The sequence below is a fragment of the Gekko japonicus genome, unplaced genomic scaffold (genome assembly GCF_001447785.1).
Source record: "Gekko japonicus isolate JY-2015 unplaced genomic scaffold, Gekko_japonicus_V1.1 scaffold1491, whole genome shotgun sequence".
NCBI lineage: Eukaryota > Metazoa > Chordata > Lepidosauria > Squamata > Gekkonidae > Gekko > Gekko japonicus.
The window spans coordinates 359,620-385,276 of record NW_015159755.1 but is presented as its reverse complement, the minus strand read 5'-3'; the positions used below and the strand labels follow the sequence as shown (position 1 = coordinate 385,276).

Sequence of the window (25,657 nt, the reverse complement as noted above, 5' to 3'; positions counted from 1 at the left end):
CACATGACACGTCCAGCATTATATTATGATTTATTTAGTTCAAGGGGGTAGCAAAGAACCACAGAGGGAAGCTCTCCCCCCCCCTCAAAAAAAGGATAGTATACGTTCTTAGGGGATCGAGTGGGCCAACTTCTCCGGCCCCCTTTATTTTCCTTCCACACCACCACCCCTTTTAAATGAGGTTCAAGTGCCCTCAACCTTCTGTGCCTCCTAGAGTCCAGTGAGCATCCTCAGTCCTCATCAGGCAATTTTTTTTTAAGTGCCTACCTTGCCTGGGAGTCCCCCATTTCACGGCCTTACTAACAGGCCCTCGACCATCAGATATGCAGTTCGAAGGGACAATGGATGATGCCTGCGTGGCTGTCCAGATCTTAGGTGCCCATCGGAGAGCCAAAATGCATGATACCGTGTGACACAAGTTGGACACAGGGGCCTGGCCTGACCTGTCCTTACACGTCAGATCAGTCTTGAAAGCGTGTTGCTCCACATAGCTCCAAGCAGGGGTCGTTTCGTAGAAAAAGAGCTAGGGGAACTCATTAGCATAACTCATTAGCATATGCCACACCCCCTGACATCACCGGAAGTGTGTCATAAGGCCACACCCCCTGACATCACCGGAAGTGTGTCATAAGGCCACACACCCCGCCCCCAACGGTCCCGGCCGCCGCCGCCGGCCTTGCAGCTCCGCGAAGGCCCTCCCTGGCCCCAGGCAGGCAGGGGTGGGGAGAGGCAGGGAGGAAGCAACTTACCCTCCCTCTTCTCCTGCCTCCTCCTGGCTGAATGAGGGTGGCCGAAAGCAGGGGGTCGGGCTTCATCATGTGCCCCGCCCCCCGTACCTCACCCAGGGGAACTGCGATCCCCCCCGAAATGACCTCTGGCTCCAAACATTGTGAAGGGGAATGAGTGGCTTCAGGCTTCTCTGCCACATTATTTTCACCACCATAAATGGCTGCGGGGAGGGGGTGTCCGCACACGTGGAGCCCGAGGAAGACACAAAGCCCTCCTCCCCCCTTGCAGCATTCGGAACTTTACAGAGCCATAGAGAGCTTTCAAAGTGAGTTACACCGATCCTACGTGTAACAATGAGTCAGGTCAGATACGTGGCAATCCAGTTTCTGTGTTTTTTTAATTCATTTACAAAATTCATATCCTGCCTCTTCTGCCCTCTCAAGGGCAACCGAGGCAGCTACCAAATTAAAACAGACACGATAAAATCACATTTTAAAACCATTAAAATCACTCCGCATAACACATATCATTAAAACCATAAAATCCAGTTTGGTGTCGTGGTTAAGTGCGCAGACTCTAATCTGGGAGAACCGGGTTTGATTCCCCACTCCTCCACTTGCACCTGGCTGGATGACCTTGGGCAAGCCGTAGTTCTGATAAGAGCTGTTCTTGAAAAAGAGCCATTTCTGTCAAGAGCTCTCTCAGCCCCACCTCCCTCCCAGGGTGTCTGTTGTGGGGAGGGGAAGGGAAAGGAGATTGTAAACTGCTCCGAGACACTTTTGGGTAGTGAAGGGTGGGGTATAAATCCAATCTCTTCTCTTCTCTCTTCTAAAAACTGAGTTAAAATATGTAGAAGATATAAAAACAGCAACTGAAATACTGTTTGGGAGGGGGGGATCACCGAGGAGATGTCAAACAAAACAAAAAGAACAAAACAAAAATCTTCACCTGCTGGCAGGGGTCATTTCGCAGAAAAAGAGGTGAAGGAGCTCATTAGCATAGCTCATTAACATACGTTATTTGCATACACCACACCCCCTGACATCACTGGAAGTGTGTCAGAAGGCAACACCCACCGCTCAGGCTCCACTGGACTGTTTTGGATTGCTAGCTATTGGGGGTGGGGGGGAACGTGCAGATCTGTCCCTCGCAGAGGAGGGAGAGCTTGTACCTGAAAAAAACTTGGTCGTAAAGGTGCCACTGGACTGTTTTGGGCCAGGGGGAGCTCTGCAACTTACCTGGCTGTTTCTTGCTCTGACTGAGGGCTGCTGGGAGCAGGGGGTTGGGGTTGTTGCATGTGCCCGCCCCCTGGGCTCTTTACTGCCGGAGCTCCGCTCCTGTGTGCTCCTGCAGGAAATGATCCCTGCCTGCTGGTAGAAGATGACACCAGAAGGGAACAGACGAATCTCCCTGGGAAGCGAGTTCCAGACTATTGCTGCTATGACTGATCCTGATCTGGATCACATGCAAATTGGGGGGCGGGGGGTACCTTGCCAGCAACCTGTTGAAATCACCCCTTGCCAGACACTTTCCCCCCAGAGACAAAGACAAATACCAAGCATGGAAGAATATGCTGGGGAAAGGGCCCTGTAGGATCTCAGAAGCTAAGCAGGGTTCATCCTAGATAGTACTTAGGGTTGCTATCCCCCCAATGAGGGTGGTGTTTCCCTGGATTTTGGGCACCCCGATCTGCCCGCTGGCCAGCTGCCGGCGGGGGGAGCCTCACCCCCGAAGAGCTCCGTGGCACCCAACGTGCCTGGTGCAATGATGTCACCCGGAGATGATGTCATCGCACTGGGCACATCGCAGGGCGGACACTCTAGCATTCAGCAAAAAACTCTATGGGGACCATAGAGTTTTTGGGGACCATAGAGTTTTTGGCCAGACTCTAGGGCGTCCCCCACTGACATGCTTCGCACAATGACATCACTTCCGGGTGACGTCGTCGTGGCGTGCACACAGGAAGACCCCAGAGAGGACTGGAGCCCCCTGACGCCAAAAGGTAGGGGACCTGGCAACCCTAATAGTAGTACTTGGATGGGAGACTGCAGGGAAAGCTCCGTGGCACTGTGCAGAGGCCGGCAATGCCAAACCACCTCTGCTTACCTCTCGCCTTGAAAACCCCACCAGGGATCACTGTAAGTCAGCTGCAATCGGATGGCACTTTCCACCCCCACCAGGATGGTGAGAGAAGGCAGGCAAACAGGGATCCTTTGGGCAGGGCCGGCTCGCTCACTAGGCGAACTAGGCGTTTGCCTAGAGCGCGCCGGCCCTTAGGGGCGCCAAACTGCACCCGCCCCCCCACCAAAAGCCCTCCCGCCATTGCATTTCCGCGGCCAGGTGACCGCTGGCGCCGCTGGTGCCTCTCGCCTCTTTGGCCGGCTAACTTCTCCCTGCCTGCTCCCTCGGCTTCCCAGCGGAGCGCTTCTCCTCCTCCTCATGGCTGAGGACGGGCAGCTGCAGCAGGAGCAGCAGGAGCAGCAGGGCTGGGGGAGCGAAGGCTTTTGAGCGCCCCCCCTTATGTCTCAAGACCTGTGTGGACATGATTCTGGTTGACCAATCAAATGTAGGATGTAAGTTAATCAACAATTTGTGTTACGAACCAGGTGACTCAATCAATTAGGTAAGATTACCAATTAGCTCTGACATTATACAGCTGTATCAGATTCCTAAGGGAAACAGTATGTTAGGAATTCCACCTTATTCAGATTCAATCAGGCAGACACCTTCCACCAACCCATAAACCTTTGTGTTAACAAGATGGAATGGTGACCTCGAAACTGCAACGACTGATGATCTAGCCAGCCTAGGCTTGCCAAGTCCCCCTGGGGGCGGGGAAACCCCCGCCCCAGAGGCCCATTCCCCGCCACTGGCGGATCGGGCCCCAGGGGGAACCCCACCCCGACGTGCACGTCACCCGGAAGTGACGCGGCCACGCCGGGCACGCTGGGGGCGGGCCCATGGTCATCTGAGGGAAAACTCTATGGTTTTCCCTTGGATGGTCGTGGCCCTGCCCCCAGCGTGCCTGGCGTCGTGACAGCACTTTCGGGTGACCAGCGTGCAGCTCGTGCGCACTCCAGCCGCCAGCCGGGAGTCCCCCGCTGCGGCTAAAAAAGCACTTGGCAACCCTACCTCCGCATGGTACAAGGCCATAGAGTCCACCCTCCAAAGCAGCCATTTCCTCCAGGGGAGCTGGTCTTTGTCAGCTGGAGACCAGTTGCAAAAGCGGGAGATCCCCAGGCCCCACCTGGAGGCTGGCAACCGTAACACCGGCAAAGAAAGCATGAGAAACTTTCCCACGATCGGCCACTCACCCCACTTTTGTCTCCACACTGCAGATAGAGGACGTGGACTTCTCGATCAGCTTCTGGAGCAGCCCGGCTCACGCAGCCGCTTGGGACCCTGCCGGTCGAGTACAGCACTCTGACTCCCTGTCCCTGCTCGAGTGGCTGGAGGGTGCAGTCTTGAACATCCACTGGGCCTAGGAAGGCAAGAAGCACAAGATCAGCCGCCTGCATAATCCCCAGATGGAGAAAGAGGACAGGCAAGTCTGACACATCTCGTTTCCAAGGTTAGGACACGGCGCTGGCATTGCCCTGGGGAAGGAATCATCGCAAAGGGAACATTTCTGTGCATGGGCAGAGTGACGGTTCAGGGCTAAGGAGGTTTCCGTACATAAATCCAATCTCTTCTTCTTCTCCTTCTCCTTCTCCTTCTCCTTCACCACCCTTGAGTCTCCAGACTAGGGAATTGGGGGGATTTTTAAATCAAGGTTCCTCTGGAATCCATTTTCTTTGGACACGGCTGCTTCCATCATAGGAGCATGCTTGGCTTGGGACCTCCTAACGTTTGTGGAACTTCCCAGTGTTTTGTGATTGAAGCTGGCCTGCCTGGCAACCCAACACCTGTTCTCAAAATTGCTCAAGTGCCTACAGGTTCAAATACTCTGCCCTAGGTAAACAACTAGGAGGTTCTGGAACTCCATCTGGCCACCATGGGTTTCTCATCTGGTCCTCTGGTAAGATGGTCATCTATCACGTTATTCTTTCCTTGGCTCTCCTCCACACACAACCCACACTGGGGGGAGAATGGATGACCGTGATCACCCAGTGAGCTTCATGGATGAGTGGGGGATCTGAACCCAGTCTCCCCGGCTGCCAACCAACTCTCTTACCACTTTATAAGTAAATCACAAAGTACAAACCTCAAATTGCCAGCCAATACCAATGAGTATAAACACACAACACTGGCCAGCAATCTCAGAGGTTTTTAATCAGTTCGGCCTAAAAGCCCTCTGAAAACTACTCTTTCAGCTTGGACACTTAAGTGCTAAGCAAGGGCTGACTGAGCCTCCAATGGAGTGAAGTCCACAGTACTGGGGCCACCCCTGAAAAGATCCTGCCATATACAACCACCCACCAGACCTCCAGTGGTGGGGGGAAATGCAAAGCAGGGCCTGTAGAGATGATCTGAGCATGCAGCTGGGTTTGCATAGTAGGAGGCATCCTATGAAGATGAAGAAGGGGGAGGAGGAGGAATAGATTGGATTTATACCCCGCCCTTCACTACCCAAAGGTGTCTCAGACCAGCTTACAAACTCCTTTCCCTCCCCCTCCCCACAACAGACACCCTGTAGGGTAGGTGGGGCTGAGAGAGCTCTGATAGAAACTGCTCTTTTTCAAGAACAGCTCTTATCAGAACTACGGCTTGCCCAAGGTCATCCAGCAGCTGCCAGTGGAGGAGTGGGGAATCAAACCCGGTTCTCCCAGAGTCCGCGCACTTAACCGCTACACCAAACTGGCTCATAAAGCATAGGGACACTACAGAATTTCACAGCTCCACCATTCAGCCTGAAAATCCCTGTTCTGATTTTGTGCCACTTGAAAATGTTCTGTTTGTCCAGGGTGACTTTTTCCTTTTAAACATATGAACATCGAACATTATTTTGCTGTATAATCTGCAGCAAAGAAAGAAGCATGCTCACAAGAGAATGCAAAAACAAAACAAGAAATGGACTATTGAAAAAGGGCCTCTCTAAAAAAGTTAAAACCAGTCCCTTGCATTGAGTCGGGAAACCTCAACTGCTTTCTTCCAAGCCAAAGGGGACTTTGTCCCTCAGTTTCCCCAGTCTCCTGACAGGTGGAAATCTCTCTCCTTCTTTTGGACCATAGTATCCTGTAAGAAATGGGAATATGACACCCTTCAGCTGGCAAAAGTGGGAAGGCACAGTTCTAGAGATTTAGAACAACACAGCTGACCACCTGGATCTATCTTTCTGGAGATTTAGTTAAAGAGCGTGTGTGTGGAGTTTCTAGCTGAGTTAGCTGAAACCAGGGGTCATTTCCTGCAGGAGCGCACAGGAGCGGAGCTCCGGCAGTAAAGAGCCCAGGGTGCGGGCACATGCAACACGCCCCACCCCCTGCTCCCAGTAGCCCTCAGTCAGAGCAAGAAGCAGCCAGGTAAGCGGCAGAGCCCCCCCTCCCCCGGTCCAAAACAGTCCAGTGGCACCTTTAAGACCAAGGTTTATTCAGGTACAAGCTCTCCCTCCTCTGTGAGGACAGATCTGCACGTGTCCCCCCCCCAATAGCTAGCGATCCAAAACAGTCCAGTGGAGCCTGAGCAGTGGGTGTTGCCTTCTGACACACTCCCAGTGATGTCAGGGGGTGTGGCATATGCAAATAAGTTATGCTAATGAGCCCCTGCACCGCTTTTTCTACGAAACGACCCCTAGCTGAAACTAATGGGGGAGGGGATGCTGCAAAAGCTACTATCTGGGAATTTGGACAATCTGGGAATTTGCTGCTTCTGGTAGGATATTCTCTGTTTGCATATTTGTGAAGAAAGCAGCCATTACAAAAGTGCTAAAAAATCTCAGGCATGCTCGCATTGAAAGGAGACCCATCCCCAAGAGCCTCGCAAAAGTGAGGAGCGTGTTAACAATGCCGATCTCCTTCCCTTTATAAAAGATTCCTCGCAACAGCAGGAAGAAATCCAACCCCCAGGAGTTCTCCATCAGTCAACACCTCGCAGCTGGCAAAATCTTTACGCTCAAAAATAAAACTTCCTCTCAATTGTCACATGAGCCCAGTGAAGTTATGCCCGAATGAAGATTTCCTGCTGCAATCAACCCTGCCCGCAACACATGATGCCTTTAGACAAACAATTGCACAGAGGAGGAAGTTACCTATCTCCAGGGAGGGTGCCCCTCCGCTGTCCTCTGCCCGGGGGTGGGGGGGAGAGGAAAGGTCTGCCACAGAGGAAATGGGAAAACCCTACACTGTGACTGAAGTCATCCACCGACTGGGGAACATGGTTTTTTGTGTTTTTTTTAAAATCAAGATGAATTTAATAAAGGGCTTTCAGGAAATACACCCCCCCACACACACTAAATGGAAAATCTGTTACTGGAAAGGTGACTGTTTACAACGGGGCAACTGGATGACAAGGACAGGAAGCACACAAAGATTAAAGACGTTTTTAAACTCTCCGTTTCCACCTTTTTCGGTCAAACAAAATGGTATGACGAACACACCCACAGGAGCGGAGCTCCGGCAGTAAGCCGAGTTGGTCTGAAGCAACAGAATGAAATTTGAGTCCAGTGGCACCTTTAAGACCAACAAAGTTTAATTCTGGGTATAAGCTTTCGTGTGCAAAATTCTGGGTATCAGCTTTCGTGGCAAATCTGTTACTGGCAAGGTGAGTATTTACAACCGGGCAACTGGATGGCAAGGGAGGGAGGTGCACAGAGATTAAAAATGTTTTTAAACTCTTCATTTTCACCTTTTCAGTAAAACAAAGGGATATGACGAACACACCCAAGAGAGATAGGTTGAGATGGGTAGCCGTGTTGATCTGAGAGAGAGAGAGAGAGAGAACGAACAAACAGGCTTATATAAATCTAACCTGATAGAATAGCAGTGACATTTGGAGAGGGGTAACTGTTAACTTAGGGGCTGCGGTGGCTCAAGTGGTTAACACACTGAACTGCAGGCTGTGGAAGGTCGGTAGTTCAGCAGTTCGAGACCCGAGTGTGCCACATGACGGAGTGAGCTCCCATCTCTGGTCCCAGCTCCTGCTAACCTAGCAGTTCGAAAGCAAGAAATTGCAAGTAGATAAATAGGTACCGCTTCGGTGGGAAGGTAACAGCGTTCCATGCGCCTTGGTGTCTAGTCACGCCGGCCACATGACCACGGAAATGTCTTTGGACAGCGCTAGTTCTTCGGCTTTGAAACGGAGAGGAGCGTCACATCCCTAGAGTCGGATTCGACTGGCTTTCAAGCAAGGGAAACCTTTACCTTTACCTAACTGTTAACTTGGGGTGTGGACTGGTATAGTGTACCTGATCTCGTCAGATTTCAGAAGCAAAACAGGGTCGGCACTTGGATGGGGGATCACCAAGGAAGACTCTGTAGAGGAAGGCAATGGCCAACCACCTCTGCTTAATAATCACTTGCCTTGCATCCCCTATGGGGTCACCAGGGGTCATTTCGTAGGAAAAGAGGGGCACACTTTCCCAAATATATTGGAATGGCAGATGAGGCTCTAAACTTACAGACAGCCAAGTTATCATGTAACACGATGATGTTTAAGTTATGCAAAGTGGAAAATCTAAATAAAGGAAGCCCTGCGAAGGCCCTCCCTGGCCCCAGGCAGGCAGGGGTGGGGAGAGGCAGGGAGGAAGCAACTTACCCTCCCTCTTCTCCTGCCTCCTCCTGGCTGAATGAGGGCCGGAAGCGGGGCGGCCGGAAGCAGGGGGCGGGGCTTCGTCATGTGCCCCGCCCCCGTACCTCACCCGGGGGAACTGCATTCCCCCGCGTTCCCCCCCGAAATGACCTCTGCGGTCTGGGCCTGGCTGCGGCAATGGCACGCGTGCCCACAGAGAGGGCTAGGGTTGCCAAGTCAAAGACCTCTGCTTTAAGGTGCCGCTGGACTTTTTATTCCACATTACTTTTAGCACCTAAAATTAAAAGCAGACAGAAGTCACCATAATAATGAATGGAGATCACTAATACATGTATGAAAAAGCAGGATGGTTTCTGTTGCAGAGTTTAGTTTTCGACAAAGTGTAAAAGGGGAACTTCATGCCCCAACGTATATTTTGTGTGATTCTTTCTTGAAACGGCTGCAGTTTTGTGGTGCTATTTTGTCAAATTATCAAATGGATCCACCTTCGATCAAGCCATTTCTGTACAGGCAGACGTTTTTCTTGTAAAGAAAATTTAATTGATCCTTAGCAGACCTATTGAGCTTTAATTGGAATGTTTTACGCATAAGAAAAAGGCACAGCGGTAGCATGAGAGACATCCCACAATTCAGTGTTGTAGGTCTCTTTGAACTTGGAGTTGGTTTTTACACCTGGCTTTTGTCTACCTTAAGGAGTCTCAAAGTACCTTACAATCGCCTTTTCTTCCTCTCCCCACAACAGTCACCTTGTGAGGCAGGTGGGCTGAAAGAGTTCTGAGAGAACTGTGACTGGCCCAAGGTCACCCAGCAGGCTTCATGTGGAGGAGATAAAATGGACACGTTTCCCTTGCTTGAAAGCCAGTCGAATCCAACTCTAGGGATGCGGTGCTCATCTCCGCTTCCAAGCCGAAGAGCCAGCGCTGTCCGAAGACGCTTCCGTGGTCATGTGGCCGGCATGACTAGACGCCGAGGCTCACGGGACGCTGTTACCTTCCCACCGAGGCAGTTCCTATTTATCTACTTGCAATTTCTCGCTTTTGAACTGCTAGGTTGGCAGGAGCTGGGGCCAGAGGCGGGAGCTCACTCCGTCATGCAGCACTCGGGTCTCAAATTGCCGAACTACTGACCTTCCGGTCTGCAGTTCAGCATCTAAACCACTGAGCTATTACAGCCCCTTGTGAAGGCGGAGTGGGGTTTAAATTAAGGGTGGGGATTTGGGAGGTACCAGATGGATACTAGGGAAAACATTTTTATAGTAAGAGTTGTGCAACAGTGGAATCAGCTGCCTAGGGAGGTGGTGAGCTCCCCCTCGCTGGCAGTCTTCAGGAAGTGGCTGGCTAAACACTTGCCAGGGTGCTCTGAAACACTACACCACGCTGGCTCTGGGTTTTAAACACAACATGCCAACCATGCCTAAGAATGTGCTCTATCATTATAAAGGTTTCTAGGGGTGCTCTTTGCATTTTGAGGTTTCTAATGTTCTCTTCTTGTCCCGCCACAGATTTCCCTCCACCAAAAAGCAGGGGGGGGGGAACCTCTCTGCTCCTGCATGAAGCAGTCAGATTCGCATGATTCGCATGATAAAACATGCTTCCAGTTCCCACACCTGTCTGCAGCAGGGGTGACCAACTGTTGGCCTTCATGCCAAATCCGTCCCTTCAAAGCAACTTTGTTTAGCCCAGGTAAAGGTAAAGGTTCCCTTGCTCGAAAGCCAGTCGAGTCCAACTCTAGGGTTGCGGTGCTCATCTCCGTTTCAAAGCCGAAGAGCCAGCGCTGCCCGAAGACGTTTCCGTGGTCATGTGGCCGGCATGACTAAACACCAAGGCGCACGGAACGCTGTTACCTTCCCACCGAAGTGGTCCCTATTTATCTACTTGCAATTTCTTGGTTTCGAGCTGCTAGGTTGGCAGGAGCTGGAACTAGAGACGGGAGCTCACTCCGTCATGCGGCACCCGGGTCTCGAACTGCTGAACTACCGACCTTCCACAGCCTGCAGTTCAGTGTCTTAACCACTTGAGCCACCGCAGCTCCTTTGTATTGTATTGTATTGTATTGTATTGTAAAAATGTAATCGAAGGATTCTTTAAAAAAAAAAAAATGTTGCCCGCAGGAAAACAGGCTGTATGTGTTTCGTACAAATGCAATTACTTATTTTGACTAAAGAGGAAGGACTTCTGCCAATCTGTCTTTTGGAGGGGATCTTTCAGGAAGTACAGCTGTGCTGCAACACCCCCTCCCCGCTATGACCTCATATCATCTGAACGCAGGTGGGCCACAGCTGTGGAAATCCTGGCTTTATTACAATGCCAGATGACCCCATGCATCCCGACATGTCACGGGGGAATCAGGGGCACACCTGTAACATCCCCATTCTCCCTATAAAAGGTCACTGTCACAGACCTCTCTGCCGTCATTGCTCTGGTCTGCCTGCCTTGTTCATCATCGATTCACGGAATCCGAGAATCACAGAGTCAGAAGGGGCCATAAAGGCCATCTAGTCCAGCCCCCTGCTCAATGCAGGATCCAGCCGACAGCATCCCTGACAAGTGTTTGTCCAGCCGCTGCTTAAAGACTGCCAGTACTGAGGGGGAGCTCACCACCTCCCTGGGCAGCTGATTCCACTGCTGCACAAATCTCAACTGTGAAAAACTTTTTCGTAATATCCAGCCGGTCCCTTCCCACCCTTAATTTAAGCCCATTCTTGCAAGTCCTCTGCTCTGCTGCCAACCGGAACAGCGCCCTGCCCTCCTCTAAGTGGCAGCCCGTCAATTACTTCAAGAGAGCAATCATGTCCCCCCCCTTCAACCTCCTCTTCTCCAGACTAAACATTCCCTCCAGCCGGTCCCTTCCCACCCTTAATTTAAGCCCATTCTTGCAAGTCCTCTGCTCTGCTGCCAACCGGAACAGCGCCCTGCCCTCCTCTAAGTGGCAGCCCGTCAATTACTTCAAGAGAGCAATCATGTCCCCCCCCTTCAACCTCCTCTTCTCCAGACTAAACATTCCCAAATCCCTCAGCCTTTCCTCTTAGGGCTCCGTCTCTCCCTTCCACAACAGAGTGTGCTCTTCTGATTGAAAAGCCAGGAGGGTGTTCTTTTCACGGATTAAAGACATAAGTGTCCTATGACATGCTAACAACGACTCAAACACACATTTCAGTGGTATGTGGTGCTTGAGTGTTCATGTGCATGCATTTACTCTCATGTGCACTAGAGGAGAAGAGGAGTAGGAGTAGGAGGAGGAGGAGGAGATTGGATTTATACCCCGCCCTTCTCTACCTGAAGGAGTCTTAGAGCGTCTTACAATCCCTTCCCTTCCCCACAACAGACACCATGTGAGGTAGGTGGGGCTGAGAGAGCTCTCTCAAGAACTGCCCTTGAGAGAACAGCTCTGAAAGATCTTCTGACTGACCCAAGGTCACACCAGCAGCTGTAAGTGGAGGAGTGGGGAATCAAACCCAGTTCTCCCAGATTAAAGTCCATGCACTTCACCACTACACCAAACTGATGGCAAGATGCAGGGGTCATTTCCTGCGGGAGCACAAAGGAGCGGAGCTCCACCAGTAAGGAGCACAGGGGGCGGGCACATGCAACAAGTCCCTCCCCCTGCTCCCAGCAGCCCTCAGTTAGGCGGTGGGTGTTGCCTTCTGACACACTTCCGGTGATGTCAGGGGGCGTGGCATATGCAAATAAATTATGCTAATAAGTTATGATGATGAGCTTCTGCACCTCTTTTTCTATTCCCCCGCCCTACCTCACCCCTTGACTCAGATATTCAACTGCTAGAAACCAAAGAAAAGGAGCAACTCACACTAACAATTTTTAAAAAGTGATTTCCCCCCCCCCAAGGCAATCATAGCAGCAGTGACGGACTACAGACGGGTAACTAGAAAACAAGGACTGCCTCTGGTAAACAGGAAAAGTTGGAGCACATATCTGAGGGGCAGCAGTGTTCTTAAAGGTAAAGGTAAAGGTTTCCCTTGCTCGAAAGCCGGTCGAGTCCGACTCTAGGGTTGCGGTGCTCATCTCCGTTTCAAAGCCGAAGAGCCAGCGCTGTCCGAAGACGTTTCCGTGGTCATGTGGCCGGCGTAACTAAACACGATGGTGCACGGCACGCTCTTACCTTCCCACCAAAGGGGTACCTATTTATCTACTTGCAATTTCTTGCTTTCAAACTGCTAGGTTGGCAGGAGCTGGAACTAGAGACGGGAGCTCACTCCGTCATGGGGACAGCAGTGTTCTTACCTACATCTTATTGTTTTGTGTAAGGCTGGCTCCAGGTTTTGCCTTGGGAAGAATACCCTCCGGTTGCCATCCTATTAACACATTGCCCCAATGTGCACGCATTAACATACACACAAGGAAGGAGGGGAGTACAACCCTGCCGTGTTCCTTGAAATGCCACTGGTGGCTAAAAAGACTCCACTCTACCCCACCTTGCTTCCTCTCCCAGCAGGCAATAGGATTGCTCCTATCACAGGACAGATCCTCTGAAGAGAATAGTGGCATATGTGTCTCCACCATGCCAAATTTGGGTGCTGGCCCAAGTCTGGGGAATATTGTGCCCCCTGCAGATAAAAAAGTGTGCCATGTCCGATGAAAGGCAGATTGGACATTCATACAAGTGGACTTGTATCTCAACTCAGGATCCATCCCGTGGGGTTAAGGCTATTTAGCGGTCTACATTGCTGTCACTAAAATCCACGAGGACCAATTGACTATGAAAAGGTTCATATTTGACTAGTGGTAAGCTGCGGTGGCTCAAGTGGTTAAGATGCTGAAGGTCGGTAGTTCAGCAGTTTGAGACCTGAGTGCCGCATGACGGAGTGAGCTCCCGTCTCTGGTCCTGGCTCCTGCCAACCTAGCAGTTTGAAAGCAAGAAATTGCAAGTAGATAAATAGGTACCACTTCGGTGGGAAGGTAACAGCGTTCCGTGCGCCTTGGTGTTTAGTCATGCCGGCCACATGACCACGGCAACATCTTCGGACAGCGCTGGCTCTTCGGCTTGGAAACGGAAATGAGCACCGCATCTTTAGAGTTGGATTCAGCTGGCTTTCAAGCCAGGGAAACCTTTACCTTTACCTAATCTGGACTACCACTAATCAGAATTATCAGTAATCTCCACAGGTTACTGATGAAAGATTCGACAGAGATAACTTCTGTTTTTCCTTAGGATTTCTTGACAGAGAGGTCAAAGTTGGGTGTCACTGTTTTTCAGGGCTCTTTTTGGTAGAAAAAGCCCAGCAGGAACTCATTAGCATAATAGGCCACACCCAACAACAGAAACTCATTAGCATATTAGGCCACACCCCTGACAGCACAGCTCATTAGCATATTAGGCCGCACCCCCATGTTACCAGAAGTGTGCTCACCCAGCTACACCCACCTTTTGTTTGTTATTCTGTTTACCTTGTTTGTTGTCAAATCGCAGGGCTTTTTTTGTAGCAGGAACTCCTTTGCATGGTAGGCCACACACCCCGAATGTAGCCAATCCTAATGAGTTTCTGCTGTTGGGCGTTGCCTGTTATGCTAATGAGTTCCTGCTGGGCGTGGCCAACTTGGGAGCCCGCCGGAACTCCGTTCCTGTGTGTTCCTGCCCCAAAATAGTGTTTCTGACCTCCTGGGAAAACACGATGTGGCCAGAATGGCCTGCCGAAAAGTGGCATCTTCCATACTCTTTTTGTTCCCGAAAGGGCTGTTCTATGACGACTGAGAATTAGGAAAAGTGCTCTTTATATTCCACATTGCTCATGATTCTTCTCTGATCCTGCTCTACGCAGGATCTGTGATGTGATGAAAGAGTTGCTTTCGGAAGGGGTAGGAATTTCACTTCTCCGCCCCCTAGTAGTACAATCACAGGACATGTCTGGCTGGGTTTTTAAAAGACCACATTCTTGTGCTGCTAGCAAAGCAGTGCTGATTCAGCGCTCCTGCACAGAGCCGCCGTGCTCTCAATCACCCGATGTTCAGTCCACTTTTGAGTTTGGACCTGTTTTAAATCAACAAATGATGCAATTAATTAGTTGTTGTTGTTGTTCAGTCACACAGTCGAGTCCGACTCTTCACGACCCCATGGATCATCTCCCGCCAGGCCCTCCTGTCTTCCGCCGTCCTCTGAAGTTTGCTCAATTTCATGTTCGTTGCATCTGTGACACTGTCTCACCATCTCATCCTTTGCCGTCCCCGTCTTCTTTGACCTTCAATCTTTCCCAGCATCAGGGTCTTCTTCTCCAGGGAGTGCTCCCTTCTCATTGGGTGGCCAAAGTATTTGAGCTTCAGTTTCATTATCTGGCCTTCCAGGGAACAGTCAGGGTTGGTTTCTTTGAGGATTGACTGATTTGTTCTTCTTGCAGTCCAAGGGACTCTCAAGAGTCTTCTCCAGCACCATAGTTCAAAAGAATCTATTCTTCGGCGCTCGGCCTTCCTTATAGTCCAACTCTCGCTGCCATTAATTAGAGCTGTTACCAAATTTCCTTACTACTCTGGTTCGATTCACACATCAGCGTTTCTGCGACACTTCCTTGGCCACGGATTATCCTGCATTTCCTCCCTGTCTCAACCTAGGCCAGGCTCATGGCCAGTCGGATTAGGGCTGCCAACCACCAGGTGGCACCTGGACATCTCCTGCTATTATAGCTGATCCCCAGACAACCAAGTTCTGTTCCCCTGGAGAAAAGCGGCTGCTTTGGAGGATGGATTCTATCGCATTATACCCCACTGAGTCCTCACCCCTCCCTGTACCCCGTCCTCCCCAGGCTCCAACCCCAAAATCTCCAGGTATTTTCCAACCCAGAGCTGGCAACCCTAGTCAAAATAACCAAATTCGTTGTTAAAACTGACTCCCGTTTTTGCACATAAATGGCATACGAGGGTGAGATAAACAATGCCCAACACCAGGGGTCATTTCGTAGAAAAAGAGGTGCAGGGGCTCATTAGCATGACTCATTAGCATAACTCATTTGCATATGCCACACCCCCTGACATCACCGGAAGTGTGTCAGAAGGCAACACCCACTGCTCAGGCTCCACTGGACTGTTTTGGATTGCTAGCTATTGGGGAGTGGGGGGAGAACGTGCAGATCCGTCCTCACAGAGGAGGGAGAGCTTGTACCTGAATAAAACTTGGTCTTAAAGGTGCCACTGGACTGTTTTGGACCGGGGGGCCGGGGGGAGCTCTGCAACTTACCTGGCTGCTTCTTGCTCTGAGGGCTGCTGGGAGCAGGGGGTGGGGCTTGTTAAATTTCCCAAGCTCTTTACTGCCGGAGCTCCACTCCTGTGCGCTCCTGCAGGCAATGACCCCTGCCCAACACAAATACATATCTAAACTAAAAGAAGTGAAAATTTTAGTTGCTGTAGATTTTCCGGGTTGTGTGGCCGTGGTCTTGGCATTGCAGAACCTGGTTTCGCCAGTAGCTGTAACTGGCATCCTCAGAAGTATAACACAGAAAGATGGAGTACTCTCTACAGCAACTAATGAACTCCGGCCGTGAAAGCCTTCGACAACAGAATGAAAAAATTGTCCATTCCCAATAACAGCAAGCTGCTCTCCACTATGATATTCCAGTGGCCATTTTAATGCTGCAAGATTCATACGTAACCAGCAAAACAACTGTGTGTAACATTTTTGTTTTACCTAAACAAAAAAGATAAACTACTCAGACTATTCAGTGAAAATGAATTTTATATCATTTACATAATTTATAAATACAAATGCCAAAGCTATTCATATATCGACAATATCAAAATTCAAATTCCCAAATCATAGGGCAAAAAAAGAAATGTTCCCACCTGAGCACCTTCAGCAAGTGTTTTATGAGCCTGTCATGGACTGTGGGAACGTTTGGATTTTTGCTCTACGATTTGAGAATTCGAATTTTGATACTGTTAGTATACGGATAGCTTTGGAATTTGTATTTATAAATTGTGCATATGATATAAGATTCATTTTCATTGAATGGTTTTGAGTAGGTTTAATTATCTTTGTTCAGGTAAAACAAATTTTCTTTTCACGCAGCTGTTTTGCCGGTTCCATTTTCACCACGTGTCTCACTGTGTTTTGCATTCGCAAGGTTCAAATAGGCCTGCGGCAAGACTAAGGGTGCGGTCACACGGTCCTTTTGATTGGGTTTTGCTGCCGTTCCCTCCCGCATTTAAATTTGCTGATCAGATAAACCGATCCGCCTTCCGTGGCGAAGCGGGCTCACTTGCACAATCCTTGTGGTTCTCTCCTTCATTTTCCTGCCCCAGGAAAATCAAGTATTTGCGCATTGAAGCCACGATTTCGGTGATCCGGACAGCCATTTCTCGCAATTATTGTGATTAGGCTCGTCTGACTGTTCTTGACGGGCGATGAGGGTCCCCCCCCCAGCTTCCACCTCTGAGCGCATAAGCACACCCTCGTTGAAATAGTCCCCGAGATGGCGTTAGGTGGGAAGGAGGGAGCCCCCGGCATGGAGGCGACAAAAGTTTCTGGGGGAGGAAGCTGGGGGGCGGACTGGCAGGCGAGCGGGCTTTGGCATCCGCCCCAGGAGTCCCCAAAGCTGCGGCGTTAGGAGGGAGGGAGGGAGCCCCCGGTGCCGGGGAGCGCGCCCAGCTAGCCAGCAGCATCGGGCAGAAAGGAGAACGCTTTCAGAGGTGCCTTTTTCTTTTCTTTTCATCGGGCCAGTGGCTGGAAAGTTTCTGGATGGAGGGGAGGTGGGCAGGTGGGGAAGGCGAGCTTGTGGTTCAGGGAAGGATGTGTGAACGTCCCAACTCGGGGGGAAAAATCCAGTTTTAATTACATCAGGAACAAAGCGCAATTGCCTTGCCGTGTAACCACAGCCTAACACAACCGTGCAGTGTGACAAAAGCAAAGTATCCCGACACTACTTTAAGGGAAACGGACTTGTGGCCCTAATAAATGCAAGAAGACGACTATGAGACTGAAGAGGACAAATTCAGCCAGCAAGATGACGGAGAAGTCAAGGAGGGATATGGCGGATTCCTCCAAATCCTTTGCTTCAAGTTCACGGGCCAGGCCTCTTCCGTGACGCAGTGTCCTCGACCCACCTATTGTCCTGCATTTCCGCCCTGTATCGACCTAGGCCGGCCGGCCTCATAGCCAGCAGCATCAGGAGGAAGACAAACAGTTGCTTATCTGGGCTCCGCAGGCAGCGGCACCCTTCCCTTTCATGACTCTACCCCGCATAGCCTGTCTAGGAAAATACCGCCGGGACCAGACACTGAAACCCACGTGGTTGCGCAGAACTCCACAGACAAGTTTTATCTGTTTATGTTATTTCGGCCCCAAACGCCGAGATCTCTCCGGAGCCCGGGCACACAAAGGCCAGCAGATTAGATCGGCATGGCGACAGCAAATGGCTCAGAGACCCGTTTCCAACTGCCGGTGTCTAAGGGAGATTAACCCAGCAGTCTGGCTTGTGAGTTCCTCTGCGGGAGTCACAGCCGACGTACCCAAACTGGGAGTTGCTTAACTTCTGATATTGTTATTTGAAAGTACACAGCAACTAAAGGAATGTTACACAGGCCAGCTGAATTTTAAAAAGCTTTGGAATGCTAATTCTCCTTTCCCTCGACCAGCGGAGGCTGCCCAGGACTTCTGTGACATCACAGCAGCTGGAGCGAATAGAAGGGCCTCGAAATCCCTGCCTGTCAAGCCCCACTCAAAGCAGATCAGCTGCTCACTGCTAGACAACTAAGACCAACAACAACTCAGAGAGAAAAACGTCCTGCCCCCTTAGACAGGGCTTGATGGGATATTATGTACCAGATGATATTTACCTCCGGGCCATGACAAGTTTTGGATGCCCATGTTAAGCCTCTGCTACAGGAACAGGACAGTTTTTTCCCAGTTGGATGGATATCTTCTCACACTTCATCAGTAAAAGGGAGATTGGTCACACAGAGAGGGAACAGAGGATATATAATCCTTTAACCTCTGTGTTAACCTCCACTCAGTGGTACTCCATGTCAACAAGCTCCCCTCCCCCAAGTCTCTAATTACCAAGTAATTAGATGGTAGTTAAAATGATGGCACCAGGGGTCATTTCCTGCAGGAGCTCACAGGAGCGGAGCTCCAGCAGTAAAGAGCCCAGGGGGCCGGCACATGCAACAAGCCCCACCCCCTGCTCCCAGCAGCCCTCAGTCAGAGCAAGAAGCAGCCAGGTAAGTTGCAGAGCTCCCCCCGGCCCCCTGGTCCAAGACAGTCCAGTGGCACCTTTAAGACCAAGTTTTATTCAGGTACAAGCTCTCCCTCCTCTGTGAGGACAGATCTGCACGTTCCCCACCACCACCACTAATAGCTAGCAATCCAAAACAGTCCAGTGGAGCCTGAGCGGTCACACGGTGATGTCAGGGGGTGTGGCACATGCAAATAAGTTATGCTAATGAGCCCCTGCACCTCTTTTTCTACAAAATGACCCCTGGATGGAACCATCAACCGGTTAACATTCAGTTGCAGATAAACACAAGTTGGTCATGTCTGATCGCTCACTATTCAAGATGGGTAGCCGTGTTAGTCTTTCTACAGCAGTAGAAAAGAGCAAGAGTCCAGAAGCACCTTAAAGACTAACAAAATAAGTGGCAGGGGAGGAGCTTTCGTGAGTATTTTTATTTATTTATTTATTTGTTTGTTTGTTTGTTAAATTTATATCCCGCCCTCCCCCGTAGGGCTCAGGGCGGCTTACATGGCAAAAACTTGCTCATAAAAACATCAAATACTATGATACAATTTAAAAACATAATATACAGTTTAAAACCCAATCAGACAATAAAGTGCTCAGACTACACAGCGTCCATACTAAGATATCAAAGAGGACAAACCACATACCAAACATCCCTTGGTAGGCATAGCGTGAAAGATGTTAAACAGATGTTCCACAGATGTTCCTCCTAGCCTCCTAGGGCCCTCAACCCCCCCCACATTGATGGTATAAAGCGGGGGGGGCGGCGGCGGCGGCCCCTAATCGAAAGCCTGGTGGAAGAGCTCCGTCTTACAGGCCCTGCGGAATTGCACCAGATCCCGCAGGGCCCGGATCTCCTCCGGGAGCTCGTTCCACCAGGCAGGGGCCGCCACCGAGAAAGCCCTAGCCCTCGTGACGACCAGCTTAGCCTCCTTGGGGCCCGGTATAGTTAGAAGGTTTTGGGGCCCCGACCGTAGCGCTCTTGGGGGAACATACGGGGAAAGGCAGTCCCTCAGGTAGGCTGCACCCAGACCAGTATCTGAAGTGAGCAGTGACACACGAAAGCTCATCCCCCTGCCACATATTTTGTTAGTCTTTAAGGTGCTCCCGGACTCCTGCTCTTTTCTACTCATTATCCAGATCTTAAAAACAGGAAGCCGGATGCAGCCAGAAGGGATCCTCGCCTAGGGTGCAAAATATGCTGGGGCCGGCCCTGTCAGCCTCAAAACTATATGTGATTTCTCCCCTGGGCTTTATATAAAGATGGAATAGCCTGGGGAAATTATTTAGTTTCATTTGCAGTCTGCCTTTCTCAAGACCAAATAAGACTGAGCTTTGTGGAAATCCACAGACAAATCCCATTCTGATGACAATTTGTCTCCAGCCAAACCCTCTGACTCACACATCCTGATGCCTACTTCTGCTTCCCAACGTCTCAACAACATGACACCTGTGCCCTGTATCAAGGGCTGCTGATAAATCCGGTAAAGAGCTACAAAGAGGCACGACCCTTGTCTACATTCTGCTTTCTAATCCTCGTTTCATCTGCTCATGCACCACAGAGGGGAGAGAGAAAAATGGAAAGTTTAAACTTTGGAAGTGAACATGCTTCTCGGCAGACCTTGCAAACATGAGTTGCAAGCTGCGCTTCGACCGAGATCTGGTTTAAAAGTTTTCATTCCAAGCCCAGCCCCAATCGGTTGTCATTCTCCTACCTCCCCCCTCCAACCAGAATTCTTTATTGCTTCACCCAGCCTTCTCTCTCTCTCTCTCTCTCTCTGGAAGGGAGGTTTATTAAAAGGAATTCCGACATATGGGAATCGGGCTGCACTGCTCGCTTTTCACAGATTAAATAACTCCCCTGACAGCGTTCATCTCACCCTTGTGCTGCTTGGCCAATAATTCATCATCATTCCCATTTTTTTTAAAAAATGCTCCCCAGTGTCAAAGCAATCTTTTGGTTTCCCCTTTGCCCCACTTTCAGTCTTCTTTCTTTCCCTTCCCTTCCTCCAGTTGCTGGGAATAAAAAGCGAAATCAGCAGTTTTCAGTTTCCTCTTTTTCACAAGGAGGAGGAAACCCCCCGTCCCTCTCTCCTTCAAGCGATTTCTTGTCAGAGTTGAAACTTCTCTCTTCCTGTACCGTCTCCGTCACTCAAAGGAAAGCGGTTAGGTCATTACAGATTCTGAATTTACCAGTTTTGGGGTCTCCCCCCCCCCCACCGCCTCCTTATCAGATATTCTCAAGACTACCATGCCCAAAATACTCTGGGGAGAAGAAAAGAGAGGAATTCCTAGTGCTAACCTCTCATCCCCAACTATTCATACCTGTGTGATAATACTGGTCTTCCTTAAGCATTGTTGAAAGGGCAATGTGAAGTGCTGTGAGCAGCTAGGGAAAGTGCTATGGTGCCAGCCTTCCCAAGGTAAGAGATCAGTGGTCGAGCACATGTTTTTGCATGCGGCAGGTCACACGCTTGGCCCCTGCTGTCTCAGTTTTGAAAGGATCTCTGGTCCCAAGAAAGATCCTTGCTAGACAAGCTGCTGCCAAGTAAACAACTCAGGCTACATAATCAGCCTTTATCATTTACCCACCACCAGGGGTCATTTTGTAGAAAAAGAGGTGCAGGAGCTCATTAGCATAACTCATTAGCATAAATTATATGCATATGCCACGCCCCCTGACATCACCGGAAATGTGTCAGAAGGCAACACCCACTGCTCACGCTCCACTGGACTGTTTTGGATTGCTAGCTATTGGGGGGGGGGCGTGCAGATCTGTCCTCGCAGAGGAGGGAGAGCTTGTACCTGAATAAAACTTGGTCTTAAAGGTGCTACTGGACTGTTTTGGGCCAGAGGGGCTCTGCAGCTTACCTGGCTGCTTCTTGCTCTGACTGAGGGCTGCTGGGAGCAGGGGGTGGGACTTGTGGCATGTGCCCGCACCCTGGGCTCTTTACTGCCAGAGCTCCGCTCCTGTGCGCTCCTGCAGGAAATGACCCCTGCCCACCACCACCACTGCCATCGCCATGTCAGAGCAGGATTTGAAAAGTGTCCCTTAGCATCTTACAGTAAACAATGACCAAGAAAAACCAACAAATAACAACTGTGTACTGACCAACCCACCCAAGAGCAATAGAAAAGAGACTTCAATACAATTCAATGCATGTAATCCATCATAGGACAATACAAAAATACATAATATCCCAAAGGGAAAGAACAAAATCCAGAATAACAATCTCTCATAACCAAATCTGGAATAGATGTCCACAATGAAGTCAGATGTCCAACACTTTTCAACACTTTTCCTAGGTATAAATAGTGTTTCGGACTTCAGGTCCTTCCTCAGGAGCTACAAGCCAATCCTGTAAGTCTCTTAGCAGATTCTTAATAAGTAAACAATCATTCAGGTTTTATGTGGGCCAGGTCTCCGAAATATTTTAGAAAGCACCTGCATTCAGGTTTTTTTAGAAAGCACCTGCAAGGGTTGCTACTATGTAAGTTGGACCAAACAGCCTCTTTAGCATCTTGCCATTCTTAGCTGCTCTCTCCTCTTCCCAGACACCAGTTTTCCATTCTGGAACCTGCAGGTTGTCCTTAAAGAGAAGGTGCTGGGGGGGTTCGGCTACCTGACTGACCAGCCTGCTAATCTCCGATGTGGGAGGAAGGTGAGCCGTCTGCTTGTGACTATGGAAAAGCACATGGTGCTTTCTGCACATGGTCACAGACTTCCTTCCCTTTTCTTGTTTCTTTCACACATTCCACAGCGAAGGGCTGGCCCTGAAAACAAGATCCAGGTCTGGCTTCAATTAAACTCCTCCAGGGACTGGGAACCGGGGAGACATTTGTCCCAGGAGAAGTGAAGCAACTGGACAGTTACAGGGGCCTGGCACTGAACAAAAGGAGACGTTGTGGTGCCAGACGTGCTCAGAAGTCATGGAGAAAAAAAGAAAACGGAGGCCTGGATCGGGGTTCATACTTTACTTCACTTTATTTGATTCATAATCTCATATTGTAATGCCCCTGTGTAGATCTATGGTGCGGCTTCATTTGGAATACTGTGTGCAGTAGTTCCCCCGGGTGAGGTGCAGGGGGGCGGGGCACATGATGAAGCCCCGCCCCCTGCTTCCGCCCGCCTCGCTTCCAGCCCTCATTCAGCCAGGAGGAGGCAGGAGAAGAGGGAGGGTAAGTTGCTTCCTCCCTGCCTCTCCCCACCCCTGCCTGCCTGGGGCCAGGGAGGGCCTTGGCGGGGCTTCCTCGCACTCCCGCTGGCCTTGCAGGTCCACCGCCGGGCCCCTGATGTCAGGGGGTGTGACATATGCTAATGAGTTATGCTAATGAGTTCCCCTAGATCTTTTTCTACGAAATGACCCCTGCACAGAAGAATGTGACCAAGAAGATTAGGGGGTTGGAGCCCCTTCCCTATGGGGACAGGCGGAAGAGTCTGGGACTTTTCAGCTTAGAAAAGAGATGACTATGTGGGGATGTGATAGAGGTTTATAAAATTATGCATGGGGTGGAGAGAGTTGACAAAGAATTTTTTTCCCTCTCTCTCCCAAAATACTAGAACTTGAGGGCATCCAATGGAGGTGACGGACAGTACATTCAGGGTGGACAGAAGGAAATACTACTTTACACAGAGAGTGATCAAAATGTCGAATTCGCTGCCAGAGGATGGCCACAGGAATAAACAGCTTTAAAAGGGGACTAGACAGATTTATGGAGGATAAGTCTATCAATGGCTACTAGCCGTGCCGACTGAGGGGAACCTCCACATTCAGAGGCACGAAGCCTCTGGATCCCAGAGCCAGGAGGCAACACCAGGGGAAGACCTCAGCCTCCATGCCCTGTTGTTGGTCGTTTAGAGGACCTGTTTGGCTCCTGTGTGAGACAGGACTAGATGGACTATTGGTCTGATCAGGAGTCATTTCGTAGAAAAAGAGGTGCAGGAGCTCATTAGCATAACTCATTAGCATAACTTATTTGCATATGCCACACCCCCTGACATCACCGGAAGTGTGTCAGAAGGCAACACCCGCTGCTCAATGTCCACTAGACTGTTTTAGATTGCTAGCTATTGGGGGGGGGCACATGCAGATCTGTCCTTGCAGAGGAGGGAGAGCTTGGACCTGAATAAGACTTGATCTTAAAGTTGTGGACTGGGGGCCAGGGGGAGCTCTGCAACTTACCTGGCTGCTTCTTGCTCTGACTGAGGGCTGCTGGGAGCAGGGGGTGGGGCTTGTTGCATGTGCCCGGCCCCTGGGCTCTTTACTGCTGGCGCTCCGCACCTGTGCGCTCCTGCAGGAAATGACCCCTGGGTCTGATCCAGCAGGGCTCTTTTTAGGTTCTTATGTTCTCATTTCAAACAATCCAATGAGTCAAATATTTTGGACAACATAAATCACACTAATTCTGCCCTCCAGTATTCCACCCTCATGTTGAAGCCACTGCAGTCAAATATTTTGCCACAGCCAGCGCGCGATGCCAGTATTGGTATCAGCCGGCAAATTATTTTAAAAAGCCAGGGAATTGAAAGAAGCACCAGAAACGATTGTTGGCTGCATCCAGAAATCTCTGAAAGGGGCCACCAACACAAAAGCAAAGAGGATACGAGCCAGCGTTTCAATTGCACTCAAGGACACAGTCTGTCTGATTTAAGCTACTCCTCAGAATCTACCGAGCAAAACAGTGTGTGTGTGTGTGGGGGGGGTACTCTAGGGTCATGCATCTTGCACATCTGACCCTTATGGGCATACAGACACTGCACTTCCATTGTCATTGTTCCACTTGCTTTTCTAAACACATTGGTGGGAGGGAGAGGCAGAAGTGGAAATGCAGAGTTGGAAGCCCTCCTGAAAGGGGGGGGGGTGTACTGGAGAAGAGGGAGCCCTGGAATGAGTTGATACCAGGCTTGGAAGGTACATGGCAGAGTGAAACAGACAAGACTATCAGAGCTGCTGGCGGGAGCCACCCAACAGACCACCAGGTGGACATAAGGAAGGCAGCCAGGGGCGGATTAACCCTTAAGCAGACTAAGCACGTGCTTAGGGCACCAGGGCCAAAGGGGGCACCACAAAATTGGGAAAGGGGTGAAAAGAGAAAAAAAAACGAATGAAGATTTGTAAAAGGAAAAAAAAAATGATAAAACTAGTGCACATTGATCATGGTGCACCCTAGGGTTATCTTCTACTTTTTGTTGGCGAGGTGCAGTGTCATATAGGCGATGACACCAAGATTGGGGGCACCAGGATTGGTCATTGTTTAGGGCACCAGTGAGCCTTAATCCGCCCCTGAAGACAGCACGTGGCACCCGTCTCCGTGGGCTAAGACCAGGGGTCGTTTCGTAGAAAAAGAGCTAGGGGAACTCATTAGCATAACTCATTAGCATATGCCACACCCCCTGACATCACCAGAAGTGTGGCATAAGGCCACACACCCCGCCCCCAACGGTCCCGGCCGCTGCCGCCGGCCTTGCTGCTCCACTGCCGAGCCCCATGAGGGGCCCAGCGGTGGACCTGCAAGGCCGGCGGGAGTGCAAGGAAGCCCCGCGAAGGCCCTCCCTGGCCCCAGGCAGGCAGGGGTGGGGAGAGGCAGGGAGGAAGCAACTTACCCTCCCTCTTCTCCTGCCTCCTCCTGGCTGAATGAGGGCCGGAAGCGGGGCGGTCGGAAGCAGGGGGCGGGGCTTCGTCATGTGCCCCGCCCCCTACCTCACCCAGGGGAACTGCGATCCCCCGCGATCCCCCCCGAAATGACCTCTGGCTAAGACGGTCATCTGCAGACGATCCTGGCAAGGTAAATCACCCACAAATAACTGGATGCACCTGCTGTATTCCCAGCTAGGACATGCCACAGTTGTCTGCTCTGACAATTTCTCCCACCCCTGTTGCCCAGGATCCTTCTAGTTGGACGTGCTTAGTACGAAACCTGGCCATGCGAAGCACGTCGTGCTCCATCCACTGAGCTAAAAGGCCTCCCTGCAGACTTCAGGCCATCCCTCCTCTGCTTCCTTGGATTGCCCTGGATTGCAGTGGCAGAAGCAGGCCGGGCAATCCCCCCCCCCCCCTTCTTTCTTTT

The 25,657-nt window shown here is 50.6% G+C and overlaps 1 protein-coding gene across 2 annotated transcripts in view; it reads right to left on the bottom strand.

Moving 5' to 3' along the window:
- The window catches only part of ENG (endoglin), a 117,980-nt gene that overhangs the window by 78,584 nt on the left and 13,739 nt on the right, over nucleotides 1-25,657 (bottom strand). For both annotated transcript variants that reach the window (XM_015405828.1, XM_015405836.1), the window contains exon 2: nucleotides 4,044-4,210. In XM_015405828.1, coding sequence (XP_015261314.1) covers nucleotides 4,044-4,210 — 167 coding nt within the window. The remainder of the gene's footprint in view (nucleotides 1-4,043; nucleotides 4,211-25,657) is intronic.